Raw genomic sequence first — 24,634 nt, forward strand, 5'->3', positions numbered from 1 at the left:
ATATATATATATATATATATATATATATATATATATATATTATATAATATATATATATTATATTATATTTGTATACATTTTCTAGGTTCGGCCGCAGTGTTTAGCCTTTGGCTATATACCCTCAGTGATTACTCTCCTAGGAGACAACAGCATGTCGTTCACAAGGAGCAAGGGTGCCAAGACACAGGGTTATTTTGCAACCTGTACCTCTTGTGCGGCTATGCTACCTGCAGGTTCCACCTACCCTCACTGTGAGCAATGCTCGGGCCCTGTGGCACTCACTCAGCCGGAGCCTCGGGCACTGGTGGGACCCTCGGCCCAGGTAGAACCGCCGGCCTCCCCTGTCCAGGTTGCAGGGACAAAGTTTGCAGTTTTAGCTGAGAAACTCTGAGTCACTTTCACAATCCATGGCTCAGTCTATGGACAAATGGTCTGCTAAGATACTAGAAGCCTTACAGTCCAGACCGGCCCTTACACAGGCCCCGGGCACTGCGGGGTCATCGCCCCCAGGCCCCTCTCGGTCTGCGCCGCAGCATGCTCCTGGGGTGGCCCCTAGGTATCACGTGGAGGACTCCGGCACGGACCGCAGTCCCAGACCGGCTAAGCGGGCTCGCTGGAAATCTTCCCCGACTTCATCACGCTATTCGGGGTCTCAGCTTGAGGACTCTCTGGAGGATGAGGCAGAGGTCGCAGCCCAGGGCTCTGACCCTGACGTTGCTCTCAATCTTGATACACCTGAACGGGACGCCATAGTAAATGACCTTATAGCGTCAATCAACCAGGTGCTAGATCTATCTCCCCCGCCTCCACCTGTGGAGGAGTCGGCTTCACAGCAGGAGAAACACCAGTTTAGGTTTCCCAAACGTACACGGAGTGCTTTTTTCGATCACTCTAACTTCAGAGATGCTGTCCAGAAGCACAGAGCTTTTCCGGACAAGCGCTTTTCTAAGCGCCTTAATGACACACGTTACCCCTTCCCCTCTGACGTAGTCAGGGGTTGGGCTCAATGTCCCAAGGTGGATCCTCCAGTCTCTAGACTGGCGGCTAGATCCGTAGTAGCAGTGGCTGACGGTTCATCGCTCAAGGATGCCACTGACAGGCAGATAGAGCTCCTAATGAACTCCATCTTTGAAGCCACAGGCGCGTCTTTTGCCCCGGCCTTTGCAGCCGTGTGGGCACTCCAAGCTATCTCAGCTTGTCTGTCTGAGATTAATGCGGTCACACGTACCTCTGCTCCACAAGTAGCGTCTTTGACTTCTCAGGCGTCAGCTTTTTCGTCCTACGCCATGAACGCCGTCCTGGACTCTGCTAGCCGTACAGCGGTAGCATCCGCCAATTCGGTGGCAGTCCGCAGGGCCATGTGGCTACGCGAATGGAAGGCAGACTCTGCTTCCAAGAAGTTCTTGACCGGTTTGCCTTTTTCTGGAGACCGATTGTTTGGCGAGCAATTGGATGAAATTATTAAGCAATCTAAGGGAAAGGACTCGTCCTTACCCTAATCCAAGCCAAAAAGACCTCAACAACGGAAAATTCAGGCGAGGTTTCAGTCCTTTCGGCCCTCAGCCAGATCCCAATCATCCTCGTCCAACAGGCCACAGAAGAGCCAGAGGAACTCTTCTGCATGGCGGTCTAAGTCACGTCCTCCAAAGACCGCCGGAGGCACCGTCTCCAAGGCGGCCGCCTCATGACTTTCGGCCTCCACAAACCGCATCCTCGGTCGGTGGCAGGCTCTCCCGCTTTGGCGACGCCTGGTGGCCACATGTCCAAGACCGATGGGTGAGAGACATTCTGTCTCACGGTTACAGGATAGAGTTCTGCTCTCGTCCTCCGACTCGTTTCTTCAGAACATCTCCGCCCCCCGAGCGAGCCGATGCACTTGCTCAGGCGGTGGACACTCTGAAGACAGAAGGAGTTGTGATCCCCGTTCCCCTTCAGGAACGTGGTCGCGGTTTTTACTCCAACCTGTTCGTGGTGCCAAAAAAGGACGGATCATTCCGTCCCGTTTTGGACCTCAAATTGCTCAACAGACATGTGAGAACCAGACGGTTTCGCATGGAATCCCTCCGCTCTGTCATCGCTTCGATGTCACAAGGAGACTTCCTAGCATCAATCGACATCAGGGATGCCTATCTCCATGTGCCGATCGCACCAGAGAATCAACGCTTCCTGCGTTTCGCCATTGGGGACGAACACCTTCAGTTTGTGGCACTGCCTTTCGGCCTGGCGACAGCCCCACGGGTCTTCACCAAAGTCATGGCATCCGTTGTGGCGGTCCTAAACTCTCAGGGCCACTCGGTGATCCCTTACTTAGACGATCTCCTGGTCAAGGCACCCTCCCGTGTGGCATGTCAACACAGCCTGGCCGTTGCTCTGGAGACTCTCCAGAGGTTCGGGTGGATCATCAATTTCCCAAAGTCAAAATTGACTCCGGCCCAATCACTGACTTACCTCGGGATGGAGTTTCATACTCTCTCAGCGATAGTCAAGCTTCCGCTGGACAAACAGCGTTCGCTGCAAGCTGGGGTGCACTCTCTCCTTCGGGCCCAGTCACACCCCTTGAGGCGCCTCATGCACTTCCTGGGGAAGATGGTGGCAGCAATGGAGGCAGTCCCCTTTGCGCAGTTTCATCTGCGTCCACTCCAATGGGACATTCTCCGCAAATGGGACAGGAGGTCGACGTCCCTAGACAGGAACGTCTCCCTTTCTCTGGCAACCAAAACCTCTCTTCAGTGGTGGCTTCTTCCCACTTCTCTGTCGAAGGGAAAATCCTTCCTGCCCCCATCCTGGGCTGTGGTCACGACGGACGCGAGTCTGTCAGGGTGGGGAGCGGTTTTTCTCCACCACAGGGCTCAGGGAACCTGGACTCCGACAGAGTCCTCCCTTCAGATCAATGTTCTGGAGATAAGGGCAGTGTACCTAGCCCTAAAGGCGTTCCATCGGTGGCTGGAGGGCAGGCAGATCCGCATACAGTCGGACAACGCCACGGCGGTCGCGTACATCAACCACCAGGGCGGCACGCGCAGCCGTCAAGCCTTCCAAGAAGTTCGGCGGATTCTGCTGTGGGCGGAGGCCACAGCCTCCACCATCTCCGCAGTTCACATCCCGGGCGTAGAAAACTGGGAAGCAGACTTTCTCAGTCGCCAGGGCATGGACGCAGGGGAATGGTCTCTTCACCCGGACGTGTTTCAAGAGATCTGTTGCCGCTGGGGGACGCCGGACGTCGACCTCATGGCGTCTCGGCACAACAACAAAGTCCCGGCATTCATGGCACGGTCTCAAGATCACAGAGCTCTGGCGGCGGACGCATTAGTTCAGGATTGGTCGCAGTTTCGACTGCCTTATGTATTTCCTCCTCTGGCAATGCTGCCCAGAGTGTTACGCAAGATCAAGTCCGACTGCCGCCGCGCCATCCTCGTCGCTCCAGACTGGCCGAGGAGGTCGTGGTACCCGGATCTGTGGCACCTCACGGTGGGTCAACCGTGGGCACTCCCAGACCGACCAGACTTGCTGTCTCAAGGGCCATTTTTCCATCTGAATTCTGCGGCCCTCAACCTGACTGTGTGGCCATTGAGTCCTGGCTACTAGCGTCCTCAGGCTTATCTCAAGATGTCATTGCCACTATGAGACAGGCCAGGAAACCATCGTCCGCCAAGATCTATCATAGGACTTGGAGGATCTTCTTATCCTGGTGCTCTGATCAGGGTTTTACCCCCTGGCCGTTTGCCTTACCCACTTTTTTCTTTCTTTCCTTCAATCCGGAATGGACAAGGGGTTGTCTCTCGACTCTCTCAAGGGACAAGTATCGGCGCTATCCGTATTTTTTCAAAAGCGTCTAGCCAGGCTTCCGCAGGTCCGCACGTTCCTGCAGGGAGTTTGCCACATAGTCCCACCTTACAAGAGGCCGCTGGAACCATGGGATCTTAACAGAGTGCTAAAGGCTCTTCAGAAACCACCTTTCGAGCCACTGCGGGATGTCTCCCTTTCACGTCTTTCGCAGAAGGTGGTCTTTCTAGTGGCAGTCACATCGCTCCGTAGAGTGTCGGAGTTGGCAGCGCTGTCATGCAAAGCCCCCTTCCTGGTTTTTCACCAGGATAAGGTGGTTCTGCGTCCGGTCCCGGAATTTCTCCCTAAGGTGGTATCCCCTTTTCATCTCAATCAGGATATCTCCTTACCTTCTTTTTGTCCTCATCCAGTTCACCAATGTGAAAAGGAGTTGCATTTGTTAGATCTAGTGAGAGCACTCCGGCTCTACATTTCTCGCACGGCGCCCCTGCGCCGTTCTGATGTGCTCTTTGTCCTTGTCGCTGGCCAGCGTAAGGGGTCGCAGGCTTCCAAGTCAACCTTGGCTCGGTGGATCAAGGAACCGATTCTTGAAGCCTACCGTTCTTCTGGGCTTCCGATTCCTGCAGGGCTGAAAGCCCATTCTACCAGAGCCGTGGGTGCATCCTGGGCATTGCGGCACCAGGCTACGGCTCAGCAGGTGTGTCAGGCGGCTACCTGGTCGAGTCTGCACACTTTCACGAAACACTATCAGGTGCATACCTATGCTTCGGCAGATGCCAGCCTAGGTAGGCGAGTCCTTCAGGCGGCGGTTGCCCACCTGTAAGAGGGAGCCGTTCTCGGCTCTTTTTATTGGGGTATTCTTTTACCCACCCAGGGACTGCTTTTGGACGTACCAATTGTCTGGGTCTCCCAATGGAGCGACAAAGAAGAAGGGAATTTTGTTTACTTACCGTAAATTCCTTTTCTTCTAGTTCCTATTGGGAGACCCAGCACCCGCCCCTGTTCCCTTCGGGCTGTTGTTCTTTTGTGTACACATGTTGTTCATGTTGAATTGTTCTTTTGGTTCATGGTTTCAGTTCTCCGAACATCCTTCGGATTGAATTTACCTTAGACCAATTTATAACTTTCCTCCTTCCTGCTTTTGCACCAAAACTGAGGAGCCCGTGATGCACGGGGAGGGTGTATAGGCAGAGGGGAGGGGTTACACTTTTTAAAGCGTAATACTTTGTGTGGCCTCCGGAGGCAGAAGCTATACACCCAATTGTCTGGGTCTCCTAATAGGAGCTAGAAGAAAAGGAATTTACGGTAAGTAAACAAAATTCCCTTCTTTACAATCTTTATATTTGTCATCTGTACTATTGATTTATGCAAAGTTTTTTTTTCTTTGTCGCTCCATTGGGAGACCCAGACAATTGGGTGTATAGCTTCTGCCTCTGGAGGCCACACAAAGTATTACACTTTAAAAAGTGTAACCCCTCCCCTCTGCCTATACACCCTCCCGTGGATCACGGGCTCCTCAGTTTTATGCTTTGTGTGGAAGGAGGCACACATCCACTCATGCATTCTCATACTTAGTTATGTCGGTTGGAAGAAAAGAGGGCCCCTACGGGGCCCCCGGCAGGTTCCCTTCTCACCCCACTATGTCGGCGGTGTTGTTAAGGTTGAAGTACCCATTGCGGGTACAGAGGCTGGAGCCACATGCCGTCTCCTTCACCATCCCTTAAGCGGCTCTGGGAGAAGTGGGATCCTAAGCGGTCATCCATTTACTGGGACCATGCTCCATCCGCAGCCCCTGTGGGAACCTGCCGGATTGGAGCCTCTTCAACCTCAGGGACCGGGCCCTGCAACTCAAAGGTACCTTCTTCCCGGAAGCCGCGGCGGCTGCTGAATTCAGGAGGCCGGTGGACTTCCGCGCCGACTGTGCCTGCTTGTCGGGCGCGGTCTCAAATTTAGTCCCCGGCTTCATCGCGGCCTAGTCGCAAAAATCCCGCCCCCGGTCCTGCCTGTCAGGGGTAAGGGCGGGATTACCGACCGGACGTCGGATGTGAGGGCTGGAGCATCCTGCATGTTTCCTCCCCCCTCACTGATCACTGTGGGGACCCCAGATTCCCGCACTTTGCTGGCGCCGCCCACGGCTCCACTCCTCCCCTGAGAGCTCCGGCAGCAATTTTTTGGCATTCTGCCGGTGGAGGATTCTCAGTGAACAGCTCTGCAGCTCCGGGGGATCCAAGGCAGGGAATCTGGATGACACACTCCGCTCGTTAGCGGTCGGTAAGCCACACCGATCACCCGGTGCTGGTCCCCCTAGGGTGCCGGATTAGATACGTATATATCTATATCTATCTGTTCGGTGGGCTGTATACCCCTTTCCCATATACCCTCAGTGATCACTCTCCTAGGAGACAACAGCATGTCGTCCACAAGGAGCAAAGCTGCTAAGGCACAGGGTTTTTTTTGCGGCCTGTACCTCTTGTGGGGCTATGTTACCTGCGATTTCCACCTACCCTCACTGTGAGCAATGCTCGACCCCTGTTTCGCTTGCTCAGCCGGAGCCTCGGACACTGGTGGGCCCCTCGGCTCATGTAGACCCCCCTGCTCCCCCTGACCAGGCTGCAGGGACAGAGTTCGCCTCTTTTGCTGAGAAAATCTCTGAGTCACTTTCACAATCCATTGCACAGTCTATGGACAAATGGTCTTCTAAGCTGCTAGAGGCTTTGCAGTCCAGACCGGACCCTTCACAGGCCCCGGCCCCTGTTGGCTCGTCGCCTCCAGGCCCCTCTCGGTCCGCGCCACAGCGCGCTCATAGGTTGGCCCCTCGGTCTCAGGCGGAAGACTCCTGCCCGGACCGTAATCCTAGACCGGCTAAGCGGCCTCGCTGGGACTCTTCCCCGACTTCCTCTCGCTGCTCGGGATCCCAGCTTGAGGACTCTCTGGAGGAAGAGGCGGACGTCGCAGCTCAGGGCTCTGACCCTGACGTTGCCCTTAACCTTGATACACCTGAGGGGGACGCCTTAGTAAATGATCTTATCTCGTCCATCAACCAGGTGTTAGATCTCTCTCCCCCGCCTCCTCCTGTAGAGGAGTCGGCGTCTCAGCAGGAGAAACACCAGTTTCGGTTCCCCAAACATACACGCAATACGTTTTTTGATCACTCTAACTTCAGGGACGCTATCCAGAAGCCCAGAGCGGTCCCGGACAAGCGCTTTACTAAGCGCCTCACTGACACGCGTTACCCCTTCCCATCTGAAGTCGTTAAGGGTTGGGCTCACTGTCCCAAGGTGGATCCTCCAGTCTCAAGATTGGCAGCTAGATCCGTGGTGTCGGTTGCAGATGGCTCATCTCTAAAAGATGCCACTGACAGATTGAGCTCCTGGTGAAGTTCATCTATGAGGCCACGGGCGCGTCTTTTGCCCCGGCCTTTGCAGCCGTGTGGGCTCTCCAAGCTATCTCTGCTTGTCTGACTGAGATTAATGCTGTCACACGTAATTCTGCTCCACAAGTTGCGTCTTTGACCTCTCAGGCGTCAGCCTTTTCATCCTACGCCATGAACGCCGTCCTGGACTCTGCTAGCCGTACAGCTGTAGCATCCGCTAACTCTGTGGCAGTCCGCAGGGCCATGTGGCTGCGCGAATGGAAGGCAGATTCGGCTTCCAAGAGGTTCTTAACCGGTTTGCCGTTTTCTGGCGACCGTTTGTTTGGCGAACGATTGGATGAGATTATTAAGGAATAAGGAAAGGATTCCTCCTTACCCCAGGCCAAACCTAAGAGACCTCAACAGCGAAAGGTTCAATCGAGATTTCGGTCCTTTCGTCCCTCCGCCAAGTCCCAATCCTCTTCGTCCAACAGGCCGGAGAAAGGCCAGAGGAACTCCTATGCGTGGCGATCCAGGGTGGCGTGTCAACAAAGTCTATCTGTCGCTCTGGCGACTCTCCAGCGGTTCGGGTGGATCATCAACTTCCCGAAATCCAAGTTGACACCGACCCAATTACTGACGTACCTTGGGATGGAGTTTCATACCCAGCAAGCGTTAGTCAAGCTTCCGAGAGACAAACAGCTTTCTCTGCAGGCAGGGGTGCAATCCCTTCTTCGGAGTCAGTTACACCCCTTAAGGCGCCTCATGCACTTCCTGGGGAAGATGGTGGCAGCTATAGAGGCAGTCCCGTTCGCGCAATTCCATCTTCGGCCACTCCAATGGGACATTCTCCGCAAATGGGACAGGAGGTCGGCTTCCCTCGACAGGAACGTCTCTCTTTCCCTTGCAACCAAGACGTCACTTCAGTGGTGGCTCCTTCCCAACTCTCTGTCGTAGGGAAAATCCTTCCTACCCCCAACCTGGGCTGTGGTCACCACGGACGCGAGCCTGTCAGGGTGGGGAGCGGTTTTTCTCCACCACAGGGCTCAGGGAACCTGGACTCCGATAGTCATCCCTTCAGATCAATATTCTGGAGATAAGGGCAGTGTATCTAGCCCTATTGGCTTTTCATCGGTGGCTGGAGGGCAGGCAGATCCGTATCCAGTCGGACAACGCCACTGCCGTCGCATACATCAACCACCAAGGCGGCACTCGCAGTCGTCAAGCCTTCCAGGAAGTCCGACGGATTCTGCAGTGGGTGGAAGCCACAGCTTCCACCATCTCCGCAGTTCACATCCCGGGCGTAGAAAACTGGGAAGCAGATTTACTCAGTCGTCAGGGCATGGACGCGGGGGAATGGTCTCTGCACCCAGACGTGTTTCGAGAGATCTGTCGCCGCTGGGGAACGCCGGACGTCGATCTCATGGCGTCACGGCACAACAACAAAGTCCCGGCATTCATGGCACGGTCTCAGGATCACAGAGCTCTGGCGGCGGACGCGTTAGTTCAGGATTGGTCGCAGTTTCGACTGCCTTATGTGTTTCCTCCTCTGGCGATGCTGCCCAGAGTGTTACGCAAGATCAGGTCCGACTGCCGTCGCGCCATTCTCGTCGCTCCAGACTGGCCGAGGCGGTCGTGGTACCCGGATCTGTGGCATCTCACGGTGGGTCAACCGTGGGCGCTTCCAGACCGCCCAGACTTGCTGTCACAAGGCCCGTTTTTCCATCTGAATTCTGTGGCCCTCAACCTGACTGTGTGGCCATTGAGTCCTGGCTCCTAGCGTCTTCAGGGTTATCTCAGGATGTCATTGCCACCATGAGACAGGCCAGGAAGCTTACGTCCGCCAAGATCTATTATAGGTCTTGGCAAATCTTCCTATCCTGGTGCGCTAATAACGGTTTTTCTCCATGGCCGTTTGCCTTACCCACTTTTCTTTCATTCCTTCAATCCGGAATGGACAAGGGTTTGTCACTTGGCTCTCTCAAGGGCCAAGTATCGGCGCTCTCCGTGTTTTTTCAAAAGCGCCTAGCCAGGCTTCCGCAGGTCCGCACGTTCCTGCAGGGAGTTTGCCACATAGTCCCACCTTACAAGCGTCCGCTGGAACCCTGGGATCTTAACAGGGTGCTAACGGCTCTTCAGAAACCACCTTTCGAGCCGCTGCGGGATGTCTCTCTATCACGTCTTTCGCAGAAGGTGGCCTTCCTAGTGGCAGTCACATCACTTCGGAGAGTGTCTGAGCTAGCAGCGCTGTCATGCAAAGCCCCCTTCCTGGTGTTTCACCAGGATAAGGTGGTTCTGCGTCCGGTCCCGGAATTTCTCCCTAAGGTGGTATCCCCTTTTCATCTCAATCAGGAATCTCCTTGCCTTCATTTTGCCCTAATCCAATTCTCCAGTGTGAAAAGGATTTGCACTCTTTGGATCTTGGGAGAGCACTCCGGCTCTACGTGTCTCGCACGGCGCCCCTGCGTCGTTCAGATGCGCTCTTTGTCATTGTCGCTGGCCAGCGTAAGGGCTCGCAGGCTTCCAAGTCAACCTTGGCTCGGTGGATCAAGGAACCGATTCTCGAAGCCTACCATTCTTCTGGGCTTCCGCTTCCTTCAGGGCTGAAAGCCCATTCTACCAGAGCCGTGGGTGCGTCCTGGGCATTGCGGCACCGGGCAACGGCTCAGCAGGTGTGTCAGGCAGCTACTTGGTCTAGTCTGCACACTTTCACGAAACACTATCAAGTGCATACCTATGCTTCGGCAGACGCCAGTCTAGGTAGGCGAGTCCTTCAGGCGGCGGTTGCCCACCTGTAAGAGGGGGCCGTTTTTTTCGGCTCGTTTTATTGAGGTATTCTTTTACCCACCCAGGGACTGCTCTTGGACGTCCCAATTGTCTGGGTCTCCCAATGGAGCGACAAAGAAGAAGGGAATTTTGTTTACTTACCGTAAATTCCTTTTCTTCTAGCTCCTATTGGGAGACCCAGCACCCGCCCCTGTACCCTTCGGGCTGGTTATTTTTTTGTGTACCCATGTTGTTCATGTTGAATTGTTCTTTTGGTTCATGGTTTGCAGTTCTCCGAACATCCTTCGGATTGCATTTACCCTAGAACAATTTATAAGTTTTCTCCTTCCTGCTTTTGCACCAAAACTGAGGAGCCCGTGATCCACGGGAGGGTGTATAGGCAGAGGGGAGGGTTTACACTTTTTAAAGTGTAATACTTTGTGTGGCCTCCGGAGGCAGAAGCTATACACCCAATTGTCTGGGTCTCCCAATAGGAGCTAGAAGAAAAGGAATTTACGGTAAGTAAACAAAATTCCCTTCTTTATTTCTATAAAAATGTACTATAATAAATTTTTCATTTAAATATAAGCAATATATGTCGGAGTCGGTGCAAGGGTAAATTGAGGAGTCGCAGGTTTGACTTGCTGACTCCACAGCCCTGCTTGGTGGATGATAAGACTGTAGTTTAGAACTGTTAAATGTTTGAGGTGTTGACCCTTATTTAGATAATATCGGTAATACAAATTTACCTGGCACCCCCAACAGTCCAGATCTACCAGCAGGATATATACAGAGTACAACTCCAGAACAGCACAGCTCCATGTACTCTGTAGTGGCCAATCTTTGGTACTGCAGCTTAACTCCTATTCACTTCAATGAGATCTGAGCTACATCACCTGGGTGCAGTCACTACACAATGTTTGGAGCTGTCTTGTTCCTTCACTGTGCATATATTCTGCCACCTAAGCTGCAACCAGTTCATTACTGATCTGCAATGACCTAAATATTGGAGAATCCACTACTACACCCACTGATCATGAACCCGATGTTCTTAGATCCCTGTATGTAATTGAGCCACTGTCACACATACACACTACTGCTGCTCTACTCATTATCTATGGAGTTGGTAGAAATTTGGAAGCGCTTGTCCCACAGACACTGGTTGTATGTTATTGCAGCTCAGCCCCGTTCACTTCAATGGAGCGAAGCTATATCATCACTCATTGTTCATTGTAGAGAGCAGCCTTGTTTTGCTTGTGTCACTTGGAGCATAGCACTCTGTCTGGGGCAATAGAGAATTTATTTTTTTTTTTTTGCTTTCAGGGTGATATGTAGAGGCATTCCAGATTTATTACCACATAACACGTCAGAATTGAAATATTTTTCCTATTCAGAATGATGAAAACTGATTTTGCCAGAAAAGGGTTAACGGTGACTTATTCCTCTTAATTCTTCTTTAAATGCTCTTGCAGAAGCGTCGGCGCCCCACGCTTGGCGTACAGCTGGATGATAAGAGGAAGGAGATGTTGAAGAGACATCCGCTCTGTGTTTCTCTTATAGTGAGATGCAAAGGTAATTTATTACTGACTTTTGGATGATAGCGGGATATTGCTGGATCTAGAATATTGCATGTCGTAGATAGGTTCCATTATTTTTAGAGAAATAAATTGCAGCTACTACTTTGACTTTTTCCAGTAAAAGTAGACCCTATGATGAAAATCTGACAGACCCCGCTATAGTTTGTGGTCCGTTACCTGCTTTAAATTCGTCCTTGGCATTCCATTTTTCTGTTCCTAATACACACCAGAAATATTGAATTCCTAATGTTGAACCTGTCCTTAGCTGGTAAAAATGTGTAATTTTCTAATTTACAGATAACAGCTTCTTGAATCTTACTTTCTACTTCCTTATGAATCTCAATATACTCACTGTGAAGGCAAAAGTGGTGCCAGTTTCTGAACTGGCGGGCGCCATCAGTGCTGGGTAAGTGGCCATAAGCCTATAGAACATGGATATTCAAGTCCGTTATTAAAAGGAGTCCATCAACAGTTTTTTGGTATGTAATTTGACAGCAGCATGATGTAGGGGCAGAGATCTTGATTCAAGTAATGTATTGCTTTATTTACTGGGTGCAGCAGTTGTGATAAACGAACAATTTTCTCAGAGCTTAACATTCAGAGCTCTGCTAGATCTGTGTAACCCCTAAGCAACTTTCTGTGTACATTTAGGCCCCAAGTCATCAAGTCCGGCAATTTTTTTGCCGGCATGGAGGAAGGCGCATGGTAGAGTCAGACACTCCTGAGTCATGAAGCGGTGCATGCCTTTTTTTGTATCAAATGTGTCTGAAGAGTGGTATGCGCCGCCAAGTGCTACGCCCGAAATCTTGGGGGTACTTTGCACGTTGTGACATCGCTATCCGATGGTAGCGACGCTGCAGCGATAGTACCCGCCCCCATCGCACATGCGATATCTTGTGATAGCTGCCGTAGCGAACATTATCGCTACGGCAGCTTCACACGCACTTACCTGCCCTACGACGTCGCTTTGGCCGGCGACCCGCCTCCTTCCTAAGGGGGCGGGTCGTGCGGCGTCACAGCGACGTCACACGGCAGGCGGCCAATAGAAGCGGAGGGGCGGAGATGAGCGGGACGTAAACTTCCCGCCCACCTCCTTCCTTCCTCATTGCAGGCGGGACGCAGGTAAGGAGATGTTCCTCGCTCCTGCGGCTTCATACACAGCGATGTGTGCTTCCGCAGGAACGAGGAACAACATCGTACCTGTCGGTGCAGCGAAATTATGGAAATGACCGACACTACACAGATCACCGATTTTCAACGGTTTTTGCTATCGTTTATCGGTGCTTCTAGGCGTTGCGACGTCGTTACCGGCGCCGGATGTGCGGCACTTTCGATTTGACCCCTACGAGATCGCAGTAGCGATGTTGCAACGTGCAAAAGTACCCCTTAATCTAGTCAGGGAATGGAGTGAGGTTTCTTGTCACGAATTAGAAGCGTTTTGGTGTCACACTACCTCCGTGCCTCATGTCTCGCCCCGGCTTCACTAAATTGGGGAGCTGAGGTGTAGAAACTTGCATAAAAGCAACAAAAGTTCAGGGTTGCACCAAAATATTGCAACTTTTCACACAGCCTAGTAATTCACACAGCTATAATCAGGGTCTCATGCCTTACATCATGATGCTCTTAGAATACATAGCAAAAACCTGCTGACCAGATTCCCTCAAGTATCTCTAATATCAGTCTCTGTTATATTTGCTTTACCAGTGAGCTACTCTGCCCTGACATAGTTCTTAGCTGCCTCTACCCTGGAGATGATGGGAAGAAAACTCCAAACCCGGCTAACCAGTATCAGTTCGATAAAGTGGGGTGAGTTATACCTAATTACTGAAGGATGTTGTAATTATAGTGAACCATCAGCAGTTATTCCAAATTTACATGCAGGACATCTTTTAAGTATATGGTTGATCAGACCGCTGTCTCCCTGTAATCTGCCTATAGACGGCAGTAAGTGCAATACTTGGTTGTCTCTTGTTTAAACCAGTTAACTGCCCTGTTAAATTTTGCGTTAACATTTTTCCCACTATCCTTACAGTATCCTGGATCTGAGTGACTATATATCAGAGCTTGGCCACCCCTATATGTGGGTACAAGCAATGGGGGGACTGCATTTTCCAACCGACCAACCACAGGTAAGATTATATAACCTATAGTGCCATTGCCTTTCTTGCCTATCGGCACGTGTAAACACATAATGTGCCTCTCCCACAGCAGTCAATCATCGCAGACAACACTCTAAGTGCCAGTCACATGGAGAAGACCATTAAGTTATTGAGGTCACGACTGACGTCTCGTTTATCCCTGCACAAACAGTTTGCTTCTTTGGGTAAGCGACCTAGGCCTTTTCCATCTCCTTTCCCCCAGATGTTGCACTTTGTGTTGTGACCATAGTGATTTATTTTACAGAACATGGAGTTATTCCAATTTCTGGTGAATGCCAGAATCTTTTTCCTGCAAAGGTCGTATCCCGTTTAACCAGATGGAGCATGATGCCGTATGAGGATTACGTGGTAAGTTGAAGTTTATCTAATATAGTAATTAAAAGTATATACAATTTGTATGTAGATTGTGGATATTATTAAGGTTCTGCAATATCACATGCTTCCTTATGCTAAGTAAAGTTAAACTATGTATTTTAGTTAATATTAAAAGGGTATTAGCAGCTGCAGATCCCACCAATTGATCCTGTATCTATCTCACGAATGGGACTTTGACATACATTTTTGGCAGCAGAAAGGTGGTCATTCATTTGTTTCAGAATTCCAGCCACCACTTCACTTCAAAGCTGCGTGTGACAGACCACCATTATAGAGACCAAAGTCTGTCCACTTGGTGGAATCCTTACCTATACACTGTGTGCAGACTTATTAGGCAAATTAATGAATACAATATTCATGGAAAAAGTGGGGGAAAGCATGTTAAAATCCATCATCAAGTGCTAGTGCACATATATTCCCCCATAACTGGAAATAGTAATAGGATCAACTCCTACAATAATATACAAAAATGTGAAAAACACACAATGGAGTGTAAAATCCACTTAATTTATTAAATATATATTACACAGACATACATTAGAGAAAGAACTCTATGAGTTAATACACAGTAAAAAAGGAAGCAAATAGCAGGGAGGTAGTAAACCTCAACAAGGTGGGGACCAAGTGACTACAATAATAATCATTATCTGGGGAGGTCTGGGGGAGCAAAAAGCAGTAAGAAACAAGTAGAGTGTGGACACTCATAAGCCCACCTTCCACAGACCAAAAATTTTCAGTAATATCCCACTAATAAACGGGGGCTATCCCCTTAAACTACTGCAGGTCCCTATCTCATACAATACATTGGCAGAATTTTCAGTAGTATTTACCTTAGGGACACACAGGATGAAATGTAAAAAGCCCTCCTGATAGATAAGCAGGATCACGTAGTCACTGGTCAGAGCCCGACGCGCGTTTCGTGGTCCTTCAAGGGCCACCACACGTAGGCAAATGAGTATTTTGATCATATGATACTTTCTTCATCGTTCCTTATGGGAGACCCAGACCATGGGTGTATAGCTTCTGCCTCCGGAGGACACACAAAGTACTACACTAAAAAGTGTAGCTCCTCCCTCCGAGCATATACACCCCCTGGATGACCACATCTAGCCAGTTCAATGCTTTGTGTTCAGGAGGTCACACACACATGCATTCTCATCTGATTTTTGATTTCAAAGAGTTGGAAGAAAAGCGGGTCCAAGCTGGACTCCCGGCATGTCCCTTCTCACCCCACTGTGTCGGCGGTGGTGTTAAGGTTGATTTACAAGGCTGGAGCCTTACATGCCGCGCTCCTTCACCATCCTTCGGGCTCTGGCTTGAAGTGGGAGCCAGCACGGTTCTCACTGCTTTGCAGGAGACCGGTCTCCATCCGCAGCCCTTTCAGGACCCTGCCGGACGGAGCGCTCACCCCTCAGGGACCTGGCCCTGCGTCTCATAAGCTAAGTATTGAGACGTTCTTGAAGGGTCCCTTGTGCATTTATTGTGGGGAGAGTGTGTTATGTCACTGTGCTGTGATTTCCGGCCGGTTCTCTGGTTTCTCCTGAGAACCGCGCCGAGGGTGCCTGCTCGTCGGCCGCATGAGAAAATTTAGGCCCCGGCTTCGGCTGCGGCCTAGTTTCGTTTTCACTGCCCCTGCATGTCAGTCATGCAGAGGGACAGTGCGGCGCCGCCCACCGGCCGTTCAGCTCAGGGGAGGACACTCCTCTCTGAGGAGATGTTTCCCTCCCCTGTATATCCCCTTGGCCCTCCGGTTCCCGCTCTTGGACTAAACCCCGCCCCCCCTCCTCACTCCGGCGCCATTTTATCAGCGTTTACACACTGATCAGCGCTGGCTGCTGCAGCTCTGCATCTGTCTGGGGGTCCAAGCTGTGGAATCCGGAGGGCACACAAAACGGTCTGGTAAGCCACAACCTCTGGTTGTGGACTTTATTATACGCTCTCTGGGGGTCATTCTGAGGGAGTGTGTTCTTTACTGCAGAGCCTCCACCTCAGCAGCATGTCTCTCACTAGGAGCAAGGCTGCAAAGCTTTACTCTATATGCACTGCATGTAAGCTCGTACTGCCTGAACCGAGCACATATCCACATTGTGATGCCTGCTCTAACATGGTGGTGCTTCAGCCTGGAGTCTCCCCAGGGGTCCCTCCGGCTGCTCCGGCCCCGGTGGCTGAACCCCCGGCTTGGGTAGCATCGTTTTCTAAAGCTATCTCCCAGTCCTTTGCCGACTCCATGGGAGAGCTTTCCCGGACTCTGCTGACCATGCATCAGCCCCCTTCTCAGGGCGCCTCTGCTGCTCTGCAGAGCTCACAGAGGATTTTTCATCTGTTCCCGGACCCCGTCCTCCTAAACGGAGACGCAGGGACTTTTCTCCTTCCTCGTCCCACGGCTCTGATTCACGAGCTGAATTGCAGGGCGAGGAGGATGCCTTTACTGTGGGCTCAGACACTACCTCTATGTACCCCATTGATTTATCTGAAGGGGATGCGGATGTTAGTGACTTGATTGCGTCCATTAATTCCGTACTGAACCTCAATCCACCAGTGTCAGAGGAACAAGCCTCTCTGGTAGAAAAACACCAGTTTACCTCACCTAAGAGAGCAAGGAGTATGTTTTTTAACCACTCCAGTTTTCAGGCCACTGTGACCAAGCCCAGGGCCTGTCCTGACAAACGCTTCCCAAAGCGTAGTTCTGATGAACGTTTTCCCTTTCCACCAGAGGTGGTCAAGGAGTGGGCTCATTCACCAAAGGTAGATCCTCCGGTGTCTAGAATCTCAGCCCGGACAGTTGTATCTGTGGTCGATGGCACCTCACTTAATGATCCCACTGACCGCCAGGTTGACCTTCTGGCCAAATCTGTATATGAGGCGGCAGGGGCCTCGTTCTCCCCGTCTTTTGCAGCGGTGTGGGCTCTTAAGGCCGTCTCTGCCTCTCTGGAGGAGATGCATTCCCTCACCAGGGACTCTATGCCCGAAATGGTTGCCTTAACTTCCCAGGCTTCGGCTTTTTCATCCTATGCCATGTCTGCCATTCTGGAGGCTTCTCACCGCACGGCGGTGGCTTCCGCTAATTCCCTCGCGATCCGCAGGATCTTGTGGCTTCGAGAGTGGAAAGCAGACGCTTCTTCTAAGAAGTACCTTGCTGGGCTCCCCTTTGCTGGGTCCCGGCTGTTCGGTGAACAACTGGATGAAATTATTAAGGAAGCTACTGGCGGGAAGAGTACTTCCTTGCCACAAACTAAAACCAGGAAACCTGTCCAGGGCAGGAACCAGTCGAGGTTTCGTTCCTTTAGTTCCTCTAACTGGTCATCCTCTAAGCCCTCAGCCTCGTCCACTAACTCAGCCAAGGATCGAAAACCCAGCTGGCGTCCTCAGAAGAGCGGAGGAGCCGCTGCCACTAAGGCAGCCTCCTCTTGACTATCTGGCTGCGCCAGCAACGTCCTTGGTCGGTGGCAGGCTCTCCCACTTTGGCGACGTGTGGTTCCAACACGTCTCCGATCAGTGGGTGCGGGATATCATCTCCCACGGCTACAGGATAGAATTTTCTTCCAGCCCGCCAAACAGATTTTTTCTGTCCACTCCCCCCTGCTCCAAAGCCGCCGCCTTCTCTCAGGCCGTGGCTTCCTTGCAGGCCAACGGAGTAATTGTACCGGTTCCCGCCCGGGAACGGTTCAGAGGTTTCTACTCAAACCTCTTCCTAGTCCCCAAGAAGGATGGTTCCTTCCGGCCCATCCTGGATCTCAAGCTTCTCAACAAGCATGTTCAGGTGCGGCACTTTCGCATGGAATCTCTGCGATCGGTCATTGCCTCAATGACCCAAGGAGATGTTCTAGCATCCATCGACATCAGAGATGCATATCTGCATGTGCCAATTGCAGTTTCACACCAGCGTTGGCTACGTTTTGCAATCGGAGAGGAACATTTCCAATTCGTGGCTCTCCCCTTCGGGTTAGCCACGGCCCCTCGGGTATTCACCAAGGTCATGGCAGCAGTGGTTGCGGTTCTGCACCTCCAGGGGTTGGCAGTGATTCCTTACCTGGACGACCTTCTAGTCAAGGCTTCATCCAGTGCAGACTGTCAGCGGAGTGTCTCGCTCACTCTCGCCACGCTTGTTCAATTCGGGTGGCTTGTCAATCTGCCCAAGTCCACTCTGACCCCGACCCAGGAACTTACGTACCTAGGGATGCAATTCGAGACTCTGCCGGCACTTGTGAAGCTGCCCTTAGTCAAACAGCAGTCCCTTCATCTGGCGGTACGCTCTCTGCTGAGGCCCCGCCGTCATTCCATCAGGCACCTCATGCAGGTGCTGGGTCAGATGGTGGCGTCAATGGAAGCGGTTCCCTTTGCCCAGTTCCATCTGCGTCCCCTGCAGCTGGACATTCTCCGCTGTTGGGACAAGCGGACCTCTTCCTTGCACAGGCTAGTGGCTCTGTCGCCACAGACCAGGAGCTCTCTTCAGTGGTGGCTTCGGCCCCTCTCTCTGTCCCAGGGACGCTCCTTTCTGGCCCCGTCCTGGGTGATTCTCACCACGGACGCCAGTCTATCCGGCTGGGGAGCAGTGTTTCTCCACCACCGAGCACAGGGCACTTGGACTCCGTCCGAATCAGCCCTCTCGATCAATGTGCTGGAAATCAGAGCTGTGCTCCTAGCTCTCGTAGTCTTTCACCACCTGTTGGCGGGCAAGCACATTCGAGTCCAGTCAGACAACGCGACAGCAGTTGCCTACATCAATCACCAGGGCGGGACTCGCAGCCGCCTGGCAATGTTGGAAGTTCAACGTATCCTTCAGTGGACGGAAGACTCCAAGTCCACCATATCCGCAGTCCACATCCCAGGCGTAGAAAACTGGGAGGCAGATTATCTCAGCCGTCAAACCGTGGACAGCGGCGAGTGGGCCCTGCATCCGGCAGTGTTCCGGTCAATCTGCCGCAAGTGGGGCACTCCGGAAGTGGATCTAATGGCATCCCGGCACAACAACAAGGTCCCGGTTTACGTGGCTTGCTCCCACAATCCTCAGGCCTTGGCGGCGGACGCGCTGGTTCAGGATTGGTCCCAGTTTCGTCTGGCCTACGTGTTTCCCCCTCTAGCTCTCTTGCCCAGAGTCCTGCGCAAGATCAGAATGGAGGGCCGTCGGGTCATAATCATTGCTCCAGACTGGCCCAGGCGAGCTTGGTACCCAGACCTGCTCCGTCTGTCCGTAGAGGTGCCGTGGCATCTCCCGGACCGCCCAGACCTTCTCTCACAAGGTCCGTTTTTCCGCCAGAATTCTGCGGCTCTCAGATTGACGGCGTGGCTCTTGAGCCTTGGATCCTTACGGCTTCAGGCATTCCTTCCGAGGTCATCTCCACTATGACTCAGGCTCGGAAGTCTTCCTCGGCCAGGATTTACCACAGGACTTGGAGAATTTTCCTGTCCTGGTGTCGCTCTTCCGGCCATGCTCCTTGGCCGTTTTCCTTGCCGACCATCCTGTCCTTTCTACAGTCCAGTCTGCAGCTAGGACTCTCCCTCAATTCCCTCAAGGGACAGGTCTCGGCTCTGTCTGTGTTGTTCCAGCGGCGTATCGCCCGACTGGCCCAGGTGCGCACCTTCATGCAGGGCGCATCTCACATCATTCCGCCTTACCGGCGGCCTCTGGATCCCTGGGACCTCAATCTGGTCCTCAAGGCCTTACAGAAACCCCCCTTTGAGCCTCTTAGGCAGGTTTCTTTGTTTCGTCTTTCACAGAAAGTGGTCTTTCTGGTGGCCATAACTTCTCTCAGGAGAGTCTCTGATTTGGCTGCGCTCTCTTCGGAGTCACCCTTTTTGGTTTTTCACCAAGACAAGGTGGTTCTCCGTCCGACTCCGGACTTTCTCCCTAAGGTGGTGTCGCCTTTCCACCTTAACCAGGACATTTCATTGCCTTCCCTTTGTCCGGCCCCTGTGCATCGCTTTGAGAAAGCGTTGCATACTTTAGATTTGGTGCGGGCGCTCCGGATCTATGTGTCACGCACCGCTGCTCTTAGGCGGTGCACCTCTCTTTTTGTGCTGACCACAGGTCAGCGCAAGGGTCTCTCGGCTTCTAAACCGACCCTAGCTCGTTGGATTAGGTCGGCCATATCCGATGCCTACCAATGTTCTAAGGTGCCCCCCCGCCGGGAATTAAGGCGCACTCGACCAGAGCTGTCTGTGCCTCTTGGGCTTTCATGCACCAGGCTACGGCTCAGCAGGTCTGTCAGGCTGCCACTTGGTCTTGTCTGCACACCTTTTCGAAGCACTACCAAGTGCATGCTCATGCTTCGGCAGATGCAAGCTTGGGCAGACGCATCCTTCAGGCGGCTGTCGCCCATTTGTGAAGTTAGGTTTTGCCTACTTCTCAGTTACTGTTTATTTCCCACCCATGGACTGCTTTGAGACGTCCCATGGTCTGGGTCTCCCATAAGGAACGATGAAGAAAAAGAGAATTTTGTTTACTTACCGTAAATTCTTTTTCTTATAGTTCCGACATGGGAGACCCAGCACCCTCCCTGTTGCCTGTTGGCAGTTCTTGTTCCGTGTGTTTTCACCGGCTGTTGTTGTAGACAGAGGTTCCGGTTATTCCGGGTTTTACTCTATCTCTACTTGTGGGTGGATGTCCTCCTTCAGCTTTTGCACTAAACTGGCTAGATGTGGTCATCCAGGGGGTGTATATGCTCGGAGGGAGGAGCTACACTTTTTAGTGTAGTACTTTGTGTGTCCTCCGGAGGCAGAAGCTATACACCCATGGTCTGGGTCTCCCATGTCGGAACTATAAGAAAAAGAATTTACGGTAAGTAAACAAAATTCTCTTTTTTTTTTATACATGTTGTCCTACTCCAAGCTGTATAGGCTTGAGAGCCAACTTACCAATTAAGTAAATCAGGTGATGTGCATCTCTGTAATGAGGAGGGGTTTGGTGTAATGACATCAACACCCTATAAAGGGGTGCATACTTATTAGGCAACTTCCTTTCCTTTGGCAAATGGGTCAGAAGAGAGATTTCACGGGCTCTGAAAAGTCCAAAATTGGGAGATGTCTTGCAGAGGGATGCAGCAGTCTTCAAATTGCCAAACTTTTGAAGCGTGATCACCGAACAATGAAGCGTTTCATGGCAAATAGCCAACAGGGTCATAAGAAGCGTGTTGGGCAAAAAAGGCACAAAATAACTGCCCATGAATTGAGGAAAATCTAGCGTGAAGCTGCCAAGATGCCATTTGCCACCAGTTTGGCCATATTTCAGAGCTACAATGTTACTGGAGTATCAAAAAGCACAAGGTGTGCCATATTCAGGGCCATGGCCAAGGTAAGAAAGGTTGAAAAATGACCACCTTTGAACAAGAAACATAAGATAAAACGTCAAGACTGGGCCAAGAAATATCTTAAGACTGATTTTTCAAAGGTTTTATGGACTGATGAAATGAGAGTGACTCTTGATGGGCCAGATGGATGGGCCAGAGGCTGGATCAGTAAAGGGTAGAGAACTCCACTTTGACTCAGATGCCAGCAAGGTGGAGGTGGGGTATTGGTATGGGCTGGTATCATCAAAGATGAATTGTGGGACCTTTTTGGGTTGAGGATTGAGTGAAGCTCAACTCCCAGACCTACTGCCAGTTTCTGGAAGATAACTTCTTCAAGCAGTGGTACAGGAAGAAGTTGGTATTGTTAAAAAAAAAAAAAAAAAAAAACAAACATGATTTTCATGCAGGACAATGCTCCATCACATGCATCCAACTACTCCACAGCGTGGCTGGCCAGTAAAGGTCTAGAAGATGAAAAAATAATGACATGGCCCACTTGTTCACCTGATATGAACCCCATAGAGAACCTGTGGTCTCTCGTAAAATGTAAGATCTGCAGGGAGGGAAAACAGTACACCTCTCTGAACAGTGTCTGGGAGGCTTGGGTAGCTGCTGCACGCAATGTTGATCGTAACTGACAGAATCTATGGATGGTAGGCTGTTGAGTGTCATCATAAAGAAAGGTGGCTATATTGGTCACTAATTTTTGGGGGGTTTTGTTTTTGCATGTCAGAAATGTTTATTTCTAAATTTTGTGCAGTTATATTGGTTTACCTGGTGAAAATAAACAAGTGAGATGGGAATATATTTGGTTTTTATTTAAGTTGCCTAATAATTATGCACAGTAAAAGTTACCTGCAGAAACAGATATCCCCCTAAGATAGCCAAATCTAAAAAAAAACCCACTCCAACTTCCAAAAATATTAAACTTTGATATTTGAGTCGTTTGGGTTGATTTAGAACATACGGTAGTTGTTGATCAATAATAAAAAAAATCCTCTAAAATACAACTTGCCTAATAAGTCTGCCCCCAGTGTACATTTATGGCATTAACGGTGGCTATAACATAGAGCGGGTGAAATATTTCAATAGGTTCTACTGACATGAAATTCTCACCAGATATTAGTATGATCCTATTCAAGCCACACATGCAAAGAAATCAAACCATAGATGTCCATGAATTATGTGTTATAATGAGAAATAACACAGGAAAAGAGTATTGACACATGTAGAAAGAGAGGTGCAAAAAGCCATATAAATTCATGACACCAGCTGAAATCTATCAGTAATTAGAAAGCAATGCTGCCAGTTAGTGAAAAATATTAGCCGGTTCAACTGATGTTAAAAAGGTGTCTCATTACTAAGGTGCTACACAAGAAACATCCCATGATGGGTGAAACCAGTGAGCACTGTTGGGGCCATAATCCGGAAGTGGAAAGAACATAATTTTACTATAAAACTGACCATGACCAGGTGCACCCCAAAAGATTTCAGACATAGGAGTGGTGAAAAGAATTATCAGAAGAGTTGCCAAAGACCACCTGTGGAGAGCTACAGAAACACCTAGAATCAGCAGGTACAATTGTTTCAAAGAAAAGAATAAGTAATGCACTCAACCTCCATGGCCTATATGCACACTCACCATGCAAGACTCCATTGCAGAACAAAAAGCATCTTCAAGGGCGTTTAAAGGTTGATCAACAACATTTACAAGCCAGTGAAATACTGGGAGAATATAGTCTGGTGATTATGGCACCAAAATTGAACCTCCCCCTGGACAAGGCGATCGCTCTTCAACAAGCGGTACGCTGCCTTCTACGTCCTACGTCTCGCTCCATTCGATTCAGCATGAAGGTACTCGGCAGGATGGTGGCGGCTATGGAAGCAGTACCCTTTGCTCAACTGCACCTCCGCCCACTGCAGCTAGCCCTACTAGCAGCCTGGGACAAGAGCCCCTTCTCCCTGGACAGACATCTTCACCTGACGCCTTCAGCCAGGTACGCACTCCGCTGGTGGCTTCGGTCCTCATCCCTATCGAATGGGAGATCTTTTCTCCCAGTGAACTGGCTGGTCCTGACCACGGACGCCAGCCTCCTAGGCTGGGGAGTAGTGTACCGGCACCACACTGCTCAAGGACGTTGGACGCCCCAGGAGTCTTCCCTACCCATAAACACCCTGGAAATCCGCGCGATCTTCCTCGCGCTCAAGGCGTTCTGCCCTCTGCTAGCGGGTCGTCAGATTCGAGTCCAATCGGACAATGCGACATCTGTAGCCTATATCAATCGGCAGGGTGGCACCCGCAGCAAAGCGGCTTATCTCGAGGCCCACCAGATCCTCAGCTGGGCCGAATCGACGGGATCAGTGATATCAGCGGTACACATACCAGGGGTAGAGAACTGGGCAGCAGACTTTCTAAGTCGCCAAGGCCTGGCCGCCGGAGAATGGTCTCTCCACCCAGAAGTGTTTCTACACATCTGCACTCGCTGGGGCACACCAGATGTGGATCTAATGGCCTCAAGGTTGAACGCAAAGGTACCCGCGTTCATAGCCAGTTCACGCGACCAGCAGTCATCGGTGCGGATGCTCTAGTCTGCTCCTGGCACCACTTCCGCCTGCCTTACATATTTCCACCTCTACCCCTGCTGCCGCGGGTAATCAGGAAGATCAAGGCAGAGGGAGTCCCGGTGATACTGATAGCACTGGACTGGCCCAGGCACGACTGGTACGCCGAATTAGTACAAATGCTCACAGACGCACCGTGGCGCCTTCCAGACATCCCAGACTTGCTGACCCAAGGGCCCATTTCCCATCAGAACTCCAGAGCCATGAAGCTGACGGCATGGCCATTGAGACCAGGGTATTAACAAGAGCGGGATTCTCCCCCGTGATTATTTCCACCATGATCGGCGCCCGAAAGCTTGCTTCATCCCGCATTTACCACCGTATGTGGAAAAATCTTCCTTTCATGGTGCAGGGAAATTAACGTGCAGCCTATGCCTCTGGCCATCCCCAGAATTCTCGACTTTCTACAGGTTGCTTGCAAGCGGGGTTGGCTCTCAGTTCCCTTAAAGGGCAGATCTCAGCGCTCTCAATCTTCTACCAATGCCGCCTGGCTCAAAAACCGCAAGTCAAGACCTTCCTCCAGGGCGTTTCCCATCTAGTTCCCCCGTACAAACGGCCGCTGGACCCATGGGACCTCAATCTCGTTCTGGACGGTCTCCAGAGGTCTCCCTTTGAACCTCTCAAGGAATCCTCCCTTGCTCTTCTGTCCTGGAAGGTAACATTCCTGGTGGCAATTGCGTCCATCAGACGGGTTTCGGAGCTGGCAGCACTCTC

At 51.2% G+C, this 24,634-nt stretch overlaps 1 protein-coding gene across 5 annotated transcripts in view; it reads left to right on the top strand.

Annotated features, from left to right (window-relative positions):
* The window catches only part of THOC5 (THO complex subunit 5), a 112,969-nt gene that overhangs the window by 60,187 nt on the left and 28,148 nt on the right, over positions 1-24,634 (top strand). For 3 of the 5 annotated variants that reach the window (XM_075319972.1, XM_075319974.1, XM_075319976.1), the window contains 6 exons: positions 11,374-11,473; positions 11,776-11,884; positions 13,183-13,284; positions 13,511-13,607; positions 13,687-13,801; positions 13,882-13,985. In XM_075319972.1, the coding sequence (XP_075176087.1) occupies positions 11,374-11,473; positions 11,776-11,884; positions 13,183-13,284; positions 13,511-13,607; positions 13,687-13,801; positions 13,882-13,985 (627 nt within the window). The remainder of the gene's footprint in view (positions 1-11,373; positions 11,474-11,775; positions 11,885-13,182; positions 13,285-13,510; positions 13,608-13,686; positions 13,802-13,881; positions 13,986-24,634) is intronic. The other 2 variants (XM_075319973.1, XM_075319975.1) reach the window with 1 other exon arrangement.

Source organism: Anomaloglossus baeobatrachus, chromosome 1, assembly GCF_048569485.1.
Source record: "Anomaloglossus baeobatrachus isolate aAnoBae1 chromosome 1, aAnoBae1.hap1, whole genome shotgun sequence".
In the NCBI taxonomy this organism is placed as follows: Eukaryota; Metazoa; Chordata; class Amphibia; order Anura; family Aromobatidae; genus Anomaloglossus; species Anomaloglossus baeobatrachus.